Source organism: Microtus ochrogaster, chromosome 6 (assembly GCF_000317375.1).
Source record: "Microtus ochrogaster isolate Prairie Vole_2 chromosome 6, MicOch1.0, whole genome shotgun sequence".
Classification (NCBI taxonomy): Eukaryota; Metazoa; Chordata; class Mammalia; order Rodentia; family Cricetidae; genus Microtus; species Microtus ochrogaster.
The window spans coordinates 86,406,413-86,417,803 of NC_022013.1; the positions used below are offsets into that span (position 1 = coordinate 86,406,413).

The window sequence follows — 11,391 nt, forward strand, 5'->3', positions numbered from 1 at the left end:
ACATGTGGAGGTCACAGGGCACACATGTGGAGGCCACAGGGCAACCTGAAGGAATCACTTCTCTCCCTCACCTGGGTCACAGGAATTGAACTCAAGTCATTCAGGCGTGGTGGCAAGAAACTTCACCTGCTAACCAACTTTAGTGGTTCCAGAAAAATAATAATACTAAAAATCTGTCAGCATTCAATATACTGAGGTGATCATCCCATCTGAAGCACTTCATTAATGCTGACATTTCCACATCACTTTTTCCCTGCTCTACTGAAGGTCCCCAGAATTTGACCTTGATTCCTTCTCTCTCCCCACAGTGCGTTCTTCTGGCCTCCATAGACATTGTACTCACATATGTACATAAATTAAAAAAAAAAGGGAAGTAAGAGAAATGGGTGCTGTCAATAGAAAGGAAAACATCCCTCCCCAAAGTTCAAAGTATCTGTGTACCAAAGGACACTCTCAGCAAGGTGAGAAGACCAGCTAGGCATGGTGGTCCATGCCACTAATCCCAGAACCAGGGAGACAGGAATCTGCCTGGTCTACAGAATGAATGAGTTCCAGGACAGATAAGACTACATAGAGAAACCCTGTTTCAAAAAACCAACCAAACAACCCCAAAACAACATCAAAAACCTTAAAAAACCCCCAACCAACCAAACAAACAAACAAACAAACAAAAAATAAAAGTAAGGTAACGAAAAACAGTCCATAGAAGAAAGAAAATACTTGCTAATCACATCTGGCACAGGATATTAATATTCAGAATAATGCCCAGTAATTCCGAAAGAACATGACCACAAATGAACAAAGACTTAAAAAGACATCTTTTCCCAAAGTAGATTATGTAAATGGTTGATAGGAACGTGAAGAGATGGTCAGCATCCCCAGTCCTTACAGAAGGCAGATCTAACCACAATGATGATGGCAATGTGACACACACTTTTAATCCCCGTACTCAGGAGGAAAAAGCAGGTAGATCTCTGAGTTTGAGGCCAACTAGAGCTATTTAGTGAGGTTATGCCTAAAACAAACAAACAAACAAACAAACAAGCAAGCAAGCAAACAGCACACACAGTGAGATTTCCCCTATGTTGGGGATAGCTATTTCAAAAAGCAAAACAACATCACTGATTGATTCCACAAAACCTGCAAAGTGTGGCTGAGGGTATAGAAGAATTGGAGCCTTTTGTGAACCAGGAAAATAGGGCCATGAAAGGCTGTGAGAAACACTACAGGTTTCTAAAAGAATTTAAAGCAGAATTGTAGCACAAATTCTAATTGGTCTTAATAAATAAAACCAGGAGCCAGATATTAGGGAGTGAAAGCTGAAGGGTCAGAGAAGCAGAGCAGCCAGTCACTGGAGAGTTCTTACCTCTACCGATGCTTGGACAAAGGGGTGATCCTGACCTCAGATTGCATCTCCAGATGCCTGTCAACCCCTGGAATCCAGACAAAGGTGGAAGAAGAGGACTGGTTCCACAAAGCTGTCTTCCAGCCTTGACACACATGCCCTGGCATGTTTGCACTCCCCACACGTCTTATGCAAACACATGCCACACCACTCCCCACTAAGATAGCGACAGGCTCCTGAGAGAATAGTAGCCTATATTGATTTTCCTCAGTATGCTTGAGTTGTAACAGAATACAAAATTTAAGTCTTCAAAGCAGTAAATTTGTAGCAAATATAAGGATTTGCTGATACATTTGCTGTGTTACACCTTAGCTATGTTTTTAAGGTATCACTTCAATAGAGCATATCCTTAAGGCACAGAAATGACCCTCTCTTCCCCCCATGAGAGAATACTCAACAGAGAGGTTTACAATTGTTTTTTGTTTCAGTTTGGTTTTTTCGAGACAGGGGTTCTCAGAGTAACCTTGGCTATTCTGAAACTAGCTCTATAGACCAGGCTGGTCTTGAACTCAGAGATTCGTCTGCCTCTGCTCCCCGAGTGCTAGGATTAAAGGTGTGCGCCACCACCGCCTGGCTAGAGAAGTTTACAATTGTAGAGCTCAACCGCAAGGTCAAGATAGCTATAGTGACTAAGCTGAACAAGAGGTGTTTTAAGCTGGTTTCATGCCGGGCGTGGTGGCGCACGCCTTTAATCCCAGCACTCGGGAGGCAGAGGCAGGCGGATCTCTGTGAGTTCGAGGCCAGCCTGGTCTACAAGAGCTAGTTCCAGGACAGGCTCCAAAGCTACAGAGAAACCCTGTCTCGAAAAACCAAAAAAAAAGCCGGTTTCAGGAAGCTTAGAAGACTATCCATTGACTATAGCTTACACTCAGTCCTTAAAAAGACAGGCAGCCTGTGTGATCTAACCTAAGATGATGTTTGTACTTACGAGAGAAGGTTTCTCCGCGGTCCATTCCAACTCTTCTCTGCTGGCAATTTCTGGATCATATACCCATATAGTGACAGTCTATAAAAGAAAGTTATGAGAGGCACAAATCAGGCTCAGTGGGTTATAAAAAAGAAGAGTACACTAAATTGGGAGGGGATGAGGACAGAGGGTGAATCTTGGAGTAGTTTGGGGGAGGGATAATGGTTAGTATAAACAAAATACATTCTATGCATACATAAAATTATCAGAGAATACTAAAAATACACAAAACATTTGCATTTCCTTATATTTTATACAAATTTCATTTTTGTTGTTGTTGCTGTGGCAAAACCACTCAAAATGTTCTTAATTAATTCAAAAGTTTTCATTACTGTGGCTGAAGCGGTGGTTCCGTGGTTAAGAGTACTAGCTGCTCAGAGGGACTTGGGTTTAATTGCCAGCACCTACATGGGGACTGACAACCATCTTTAACTCCAGGTATGAAGGCTCCAGTGCTCTCTGCTGCCTCTGCAAGCAGCAGGCAGGAGGGTGGCACATGGTTGTATGTGTAGGTAGAATATGCATACACGTAAAAAACAAAAGTGAGAAAACGGTTTTCATTATTTTCTATTTTAAAACATCAAAAGCAGTGTTTGTAGTTTTTAATAGCTAGAACAACACAAAGGTCCATGAAGTGTTCAAAAAAAAAATCTTTCTATACCTGGAAGTAATTGATGATAATATCCTGTATTAATGATCACACGCCTTTCTTTAGACCATAAATGGACGTGGCAGCCTTCCTACACTTCCCCACGTTTTATGGAAAACGAAATCACCCTCTGCACACCATTTGTAACTTATCCTTTGCATTTGACATCATAGGTTAATAAAAACAGACACCATTTTTCCTTATTTTTTTCTTGAATAATTTATTCACATTGCCCAAAGCAAATTATATGACAAAGAGAACGACAGCAACCAAATGCCTCCCCTTTCCATCACTCAGTTCCCACCCACAGGGAGCCAGCTAGTTATTGGCTCCATTTCTCTAAGTTCTGAAAACCTTTCTATAGAACCAAGAAAGACACATCTTCCCTCCTTTTAATACAAATACACACCCATGGGCAAATCTGATGGAGACAATTCCTCCACGTGTGCTTTCCTGTCAGATGGCTGTGTCAAGTTGACAATTAAAGATAACCAGGACACTTGGGTTCCAGGGATCAAACCCAAGTCACCAAGTTGTGCGGCAATACCCCCCCCCACACACACACATACTGTGCCTTTTTGCTGGCTCTACACAGTAAGTTTCCCAGCTACTACACAGCAGTTTCCGCGGTAGACCTGTCATAGCAATATGTGAGAGCTCTTTCCTTCTATCTCCTCGGACAGCGCCACTCAGATGGATGAAAAATGGAATTTTGATGTAGTTTGACTGTGTTTACTTTGTGAGAAAAATGCAAAGGTCTCTCCCTGTGTTCAAGGTCCACGTTCATGTCCCTTGCACATATTTTTCTTCTGGGTTGTTGCTGAGAGGGGGGACGACTGTCTGTTTTTTAATATCTGCCTGGAGGTCGTCATTATTTGGTTTAAAATACTTTGTAATTCTTCAAGCTGGAGAGATGGCTCAGGGGTTAAGAGCACTGACAGCTCATTCAAAGGACCTGGTTTTAATTCCCAGCACCCACATGGTGGCTCACAACCGTCTGTAACTCCAGCCTTAGAGGATCCAACACCCTCCTCTGGGGGCACTGTATGTACGTGGTGTGCTGTCGTACAGGCAGGTAAAAAAGAAAAATCTGTATGCATAAAACTAAATAAACATTAGAAAAACTTTGTAATGCTCATTTTGATTTCTTCTATAACCCATGAACACATGTATTTAAAATCTCCATTATCTGGGGACTGGAGAGATGGCTCAGTGTTTAAAATTTAAGAGCTCTGCTGTTCTTCTGAGGGGCCAGGTTTGATTCAGAGACATGTTGGCTCATATTCATCTGGAACTCCAGTTCCAGAGAATCAGCTGCCCTATTCTGGCCTCCAAAGGCACTCCATCTGCGTGGCACACGTACATACATGCAGGCCAAGCACTCACACATTAGATTTCCCTATGGTGGAGGCTGGGTGTAAGGGTATATGTCCACAATCCCCAGCAATCTAAGAGCAGAGTTAAGAAGACTGCAAGCTCCAAGACAGCTTGGGTTGCCTAGTGAGGGAGGAAAACAAAACAAAAAAAAAAAATATCTGAGCCTGGAGACTTTCTAAGAAATTCTATTATTAATTCCTAAATTAATTGCCTAGTTGTTACCGAAGGCATGGCCCATCATCTGCCTTTGTTGACACAGAGCCTGCCAAATGTTCTATAAGTGTGAGATGGGTATATAGCATGAGATATTAACTATAGTATAATCAATAATTATTATATTAAATTTATTCATGGCATTTCAGTCCTTGCTGACTTCTGGTGACGGTTTTAGCTGCACCTGAGCTAGCCATCGTGATGGTCTGGCCTTAGCTTCTTGGCTTGGCTGTTTTGTTTTGATGAGCTGAGTGGCAGCTTTCTCTTACTTGCTTCTGTAGTGATTCTTAGGTCATAAACATGGGGATGGAGTCTTTCTTTGTGGAAAATCTTAGTGATAAGTCCCTAAGTACTGTGATGATGTTTTACAGCCTTCATTTTGATACTATTCTAGGTGATGCTGACCGATTCCTGGGATGCCTAATACCAATAGACAATATTAGATGATTGCTTTTTGTCTTCTAGACATCTATTTAAAATTTTATTTATTATCGTGTGTGTACTCGTGTATATGTGGTTGGTGGTTGTGTCATGGTGCGTGGAGGTAAGAGAACAATTGTGTGGAGCTTGCTTCTCTCTTCCCGCCTCTATGTGGGTTCTGGGAATGGAGCGCCGGTCACCATGCTTGCACGGCAACTGCTTGCTGTTGATACTTCTTGTTGCTATTTTATGCCAACTTTTGCATATTTTCAAAAAGATGTCAATAATTTTCGGAACCGGGTCAAGTTTTAGATTTTAGAAGTATACTGGATTGACAAATTGAATAAGCAGCTTTGTATAATGCCTTTCAACAAGCTGTAACGACACAACGATGAGGGTAGGGACTTGTCCCGCCTGCTACTGTGTGCCCGGCACATAGATTAAGAGATGCTAGAGATCAGATAGTCATGGTCTGCTGGGACATCATTAGCATCATTTGCTCTGCAAAGGCAGCAAGGACTCTGAGGAGACCATCTGCTGCTGGCGCTTTTCAGAACATTTGTAAATTTCTTCCCGCTCTCTTTAGTAGAATTTGGCCTTGCCACCTTTGGGGTCAACTCAGTTAAATCTAGAAAAATCTAGATTTAAAAGGCATTATTAAAGAGTTTTGTGAAGCCGGGCGGTGGTGGCACACACCTTTAATCCCAGCACTCGGGAGGCAGAGGCAGGCGAATCTCTGTGAGTTTGAGGCCAGCCTGGTCTAGAAGAGCTAGTTCCAGGACAGGAACCAAAAGCTACGGAGAAACACTGTCTCAAAAATCAAAAAAAAAAAAAAAAAGAGTTTTGTGCATTATATATTTTGCCTAACTGGAATTATGTCTCCTTTGTTTTTGGGTATAGTGTTTTAGACAGGGTCTTGCAGGGTAGCCCAAAACTGATTGTTCTATATATCCTTGATAACATTTGAGATTATGGGTTGATTGAACCCACTGTATTGCTGAAGATAACTTTGAACTCTGGACCTTTGTCTCTGGAGTGCTGACATGGACCAGCCTTGATCCATGGGCCACAGGCATGGACTAGTAGCCACACAGTTTATGTGGTTCTGTGGATTGAACCAAGGGCTTTGTGCAAGCCAGGAAAGTGCTCTACCAACTGAGCTACATCTCCAGTCTTTGAATAATTTCATGGAATTTGTTTTGAGACAAGATCTTGCTTTATAGCTCAAGCTGGCCTCAAATTTCTTATTCCCCTACATCATCCTCCTGTTTGCTCAGGTTGCAAATCATACCTGGGTCCTGTAAGGCTTTTTGTATTTTGTGGGTTAGACTTATCAAATGTACCATGTAATAAAACTGAGAACATCAAATAATACTAATTTATAAAACCATGATACATGCTACATTATATTCATAAAATATATGTTAAGATGTATTTTGTGAAAAGAGCATATTTTACCAAATAAGAACAACCAAGACAATGTTTGCTAATAGTTTCAAATTTTCTTTAGTGTTTCAACAGAAGACACTTGAATAATGTTTCTGCTATTTAATAAAAGAATATTGGAGAAAAAAATCCACCTTCTGTAAATGTATGGTTGAGCTTCCCTGACTAGGCCTCCTGGCCAACTAAGGGGTCTTCAAAACACACTCTGAGCCTTGCTACTCTATGGAGAATTTATGACAAAGGTACGTTGGGAAATTCCTCACCTGGAAACATAAATGATAAATGGAAAACAGTAATGACATGTGAAGGATATGCAAAATTGACAAGAGTTACCTGGGTTAAATCTTCAAAATTTTCTCTGTTGGGAGAAAAATAAAATACATTTTAATAAACATAGTGTAAGCATTAGTTAGAATACTATACTTTCAATATATATGCTTCTTTGTTCTTTTTTTTTATTATTAACACAAATCCACTTTTATTTATTTACTTTTCAGTAGTTTAAATCCGGGAAGGGTACAACATCACATTGATGCTGTGTCCAAAGGCCTTTGTAGGAAGATGGCTTCAGGATTTGGCATGAACCATGCCAGTGTTTCCATACCTGAGTGTCCTTTCCCAGATCACTCTGGTTTTGTGTGGTTTGCCTCCAGGATCCACTGTGCTGTTTTTTGCTATACACACATGAGCACAACTCTTGCCCAAGTAGAGTTCAGTTTCATCTCCACCATAAACACCTTCAATTTTAAGAAGAGTTATATGCTCTCTTTGGTTCCAGAGATCTCACTTAGAGCCAGCAAAGAACGGCCTTGTACCACAGCCCTCCAGGCACATTCGCCTTTTAGAAGTCCTGTTCCCAGCAGGCTTCTGCCAGTGCCAAGATGGTCAAAAGAGCAAGATACACGTTTCTAAACCTTTGGATATTCTTTTTACATTTTATTACATAATTACAAAGAATTCACTGTTATACAAAACAAAAATGAAACAAACCCTAAGATATATCTACTTATTTACCAAGGGATCTTTAACCCATTTATCATCACCAAAGGCTGAGATACTTGGGTCTTAAGTGTATGTTATTAAATTAAAAAAAAAAAAGCTATTCTGAAAGGCTATGTATTATGTAATTCCAACTATACTTTATTCTGGAAAATCAAAAGCTGTAGGAAAAGTTAATGAGAAAAAAGAAGCATGATGTCTGTGGGTCATGTAGGAGAGAAGAATGAACATGTGGGTGCCAGTATTTCAGGACAGTGAAAACATCGTGTGATCCCAGGATGAGAGACCCACCATTGTGCATTTGTCTATGCTCATGGGAAATACAACACCAGGAGTGGCTGACTGGTAACACAAGCTTTAGACTTTTGGTGCCAAAACACTGATATAGGTTTATCAGTTAAGATAAATATGCCAAGAACGGGTGGTGGTGGCGCATGCCTTTAGTCCCAGCGCTTGGGAGGCAGAGGCAGGCGGATCTCTGTGAGTTTGAGGCCAGCCTGGTCTACAGAGTGAGTTTCAGGACAGCTGGGTCTACATAGAGAAACCCTGTCTTGAAAAACCAAAACAATAAAAATAAAATAAATATGGCACTGTGGGGAGCCATGCTGATAATGGTGTGCATGCACAGCAGCAGGAGGGGGTGACTCCGCAGAAGGGGGTGACTCTGCAGGAGGGGGTGACTCCGCAGAAGGGGGTGACTCTGCAGGAGGGGGTGACTCCGCAGAAGGGGGTGACTCCGCAGGAATCGCTCTCCATCTCCCTCTCAGTTTTACATGAATTTCAAACCGCTCCAAAGGAAATTAACTCTTAAAAAAACCCTGGACCTGTATTCAATACAATAGCAAAATCTACTAAGAAAATGTAATTTTAGAGCTGGGCGGTGGTGGCACTCACCTTTAATCCCAGCACTCAAGAGGCAGAGGCAGGTGGATCTCTGTGAGTTCTAGGCCAGCCTGGTCTACAAGAGCGAGTTCCAGGATAGCCAAAGATACGTAGAGAAACCTGTCTCAAAAAATAAAAAGCAATTTTAAATTTTGACTATTTATAATAGGAACAAAATGCAAAGTAAGTAGGAAAAATTAATATTCACATACCTTTATGAAAAATTAACAAAATTTTGACATACAAAATAAATGGAATGTTGTATAATATTCTTGAGTAGAAATATTCCTAAATATATTAAAATACAATAAATTATGTTGTGGAATAATAGTTTTGTACACTGTGAAGATATCTCTTTGAAAGGTACCTTCTGATTGGTTTAATTAAGAGCTAAATGGCCAATAGCTAGACAGGAAGAGGTTAGGCGGGACTTCTGGACAAAGAGAGAAGAGAGGAGATGATCCGCTGCGCCGCAGAGATGCCAGAGGAAAGGAAACAGGAGGTACAAGGTAAAAGAGAGGGGGAAAAAGCCATGAGGCAAACATAGATGAATATAAATTAGTTAATTTAAGTTATAAGAGCTAGTGGGATAAGTCTAAGCTATAGGCTGAGCTTTCATAATTAATAAGAAGTCTCCATGTCATTTTCTATGAGCTGGCGGTGAAATGATCTGACGCCAGTGGGAAGAAAACACCAGACGCGAACAAACCCACTTAGAACTTTGTTAGAGAAGCGAAGTGCACGCAGGCCTGAGAAAACAATGTAAGGAGAGAGAGCAAAGACGGAGCCTCCAGCTTTTAAAGGCTGCCTAGCACAAGCACACAGGGGGATGACGTGACTACATCACATACTAATGACGCAGATGACAGGCGACCCACGCATGCCCGCAAGGGTTTTAATTGAGTCACACATGGAGGTAACCACGCATGTGCGCACGGGGGTCACACGGGCCCTTTGTTCCCAAGGGTCCGCCCACATGTGCCTGCCTTTAGGACAGGGAAGTGCGGCCTTATAGGTGGCTGAATAATTACAGACAGCCCAAAGAAAACTCCATCTACAAAATTACAACACAAATCGCCGGGGCACAGATGTAGTTGAGTGATACAGCATTTGTCTACCAAATATAAATCCCTGCCTCAATCCCCAGTATCACAAAAGCTAAATAAAATAAATAAAAATAAAATCTTAACAAAATTTTACAAATCATTCCAAAACTTTATAGGGAAGAAAACAAGGTTGAATGTAGCTAGGGCTAGGTATAGTAACATTGGTCTATAATCCTGCCATTCAGGAGGCAAAGCAGAAGTGTGGTTGTTTGTTTTTTTTCTCTTTGGGGGGCCCACCACCCAACTGCCAAATAAATACTTGGAGACTTATTCTTACTCCGAGCTTAGATTTCTCCTCCTGTTTATACAGTCTGCACACCAGCCTCCTCTATCCTTTCTCCTGCCTTTCTATTGGCCATTCAGCTCTTTATTAGACCAATCAGGGTGTTTTAGGCAGGCAAAGCAACAATGGCTGCATACTGTGAGTGGAGAATCAACCATTGAAGAAATGTGGTATTTTACAAATCTAATCAGCACACTAATCACATATGGACAGATCATTGAGAGTAGCAAAAGAATAAACAACAATCTAGCAACAGAGGACAATAGGATTGTTAGCCAAGGGGACCAATAAAAGGGCTTCTGGAACCAAGAAAAAGATTGTTGTCTTTCTTTTTGCCCTTTGAGGAGACTCTCATTGAGCTCTTGAAGAATGTTTTTAATGACTCCCAAGCGGTTAGCATAGAAACAACAGGACTTGCCCAAGGCAGCACTTTTCCTTCCTTGTTTTAGGAGTCAGTCCCCTTCTGTTTGGATAGACAATTTCTGCTAAATAGTCTACTTGTTGTACAAGGTAGGAGGTCACTGCCTGGGGGCAGAATAGGTCTTTTTCCATGGCCTCAGAGAAACTATTGTAACTGACGTGGCTAATAATTAGTGCTGCTCCACAGGCAGCTTGACCCACAATACCTATCTCCACCATTATGGGGATGAAGATTGGCATTCCTCACTTATATCATAGCCCCAGGCAAGTGTCCAAATGTTTCCTGCCAGCTCGGCCATCACAATAATATATTCGTGGGACAATTTGTACTAAGACACAGATATCGGGTCAGTTTCCCATGGCGAAAAGGTTAGTTGATGTACAGGGTTATAAACCATGGTACAGGCATACCAAGACCCTTGGAGTGACTATTTGATAGAGTTGTTTAAGTTAAGAGTATTGGAAGACCATGTGAAAGTATATATATTCATCATATTGATGAATAGGCAGTTTTGTCTAAGGGATAGTTGAGTTGCAAGCCCTTGAAGGTCACCTAGGCTGAGGGGGGGGGGCTCCCAGGGACAAGCTGTTCTGTTGGTGAGGGACACAGTCCTGAGCATTACAGTTGGCTATGTGGCCAGAAGACCTAACCCCATATAAAAAGTGAGTTCCTCCCTGGTGAGGTGGCATTTTGGCTTATCTAGGTAGTCTGGAGCTAAGTTGCAAGGACGTGAGAGGCCAAAGGAGGTCATGTAAAAAAGTCCCATGGGGAGGACCAGAGTCCTAACCTGTGATCACTGTATAGTAAATGCCATTCCATGGTCATTACCAGACTCAGATAACCTAAATCCCCAAGATCTTCCCAAGTCCCAGGAGCTATAAGCTTGTGGGTGTGCAGCATCCCATCCTTTAACTTGGATTATAATAGGGTTACAGAATATGAGTTTTGGGCAAGAACTATTAACAGAAGCTGATATTGTTATAAAGGGGTCCTTGCCAGCATTCCAAGAGGGGGCCCCATTTCACATCTCCAGGATAGACACCAGAATTCATTTTGACTGGTGCAGGACGGGGTAGAGACAGCAGGGCAAACATAGCAATGTTTCCTTTGAAATTCTCCTGGGTCAGGTGGCCCTGCCAGGGAGGAGCAGAAGCATGAGCAGTGGTGGCATGGCTGGGCGGCCCCACCCAGGAGGAGTGGGCGGCCCCACCCAGGAGGAGTGG

General features: G+C 41.9%; 1 protein-coding gene across 1 annotated transcript in view; it reads right to left on the reverse strand.

The window, feature by feature from the left end:
- Catspere (catsper channel auxiliary subunit epsilon) overlaps positions 1-11,391 on the reverse strand; it is a 111,701-nt gene that overhangs the window by 57,615 nt on the left and 42,695 nt on the right. Inside the window, exons 6-7 of the mRNA XM_013346968.1 lie at positions 6,811-6,835; positions 2,334-2,411 (exon numbers count right to left, since the gene is read on the reverse strand). Coding sequence (XP_013202422.1) covers positions 2,334-2,411; positions 6,811-6,835 — 103 coding nt within the window. The remainder of the gene's footprint in view (positions 1-2,333; positions 2,412-6,810; positions 6,836-11,391) is intronic.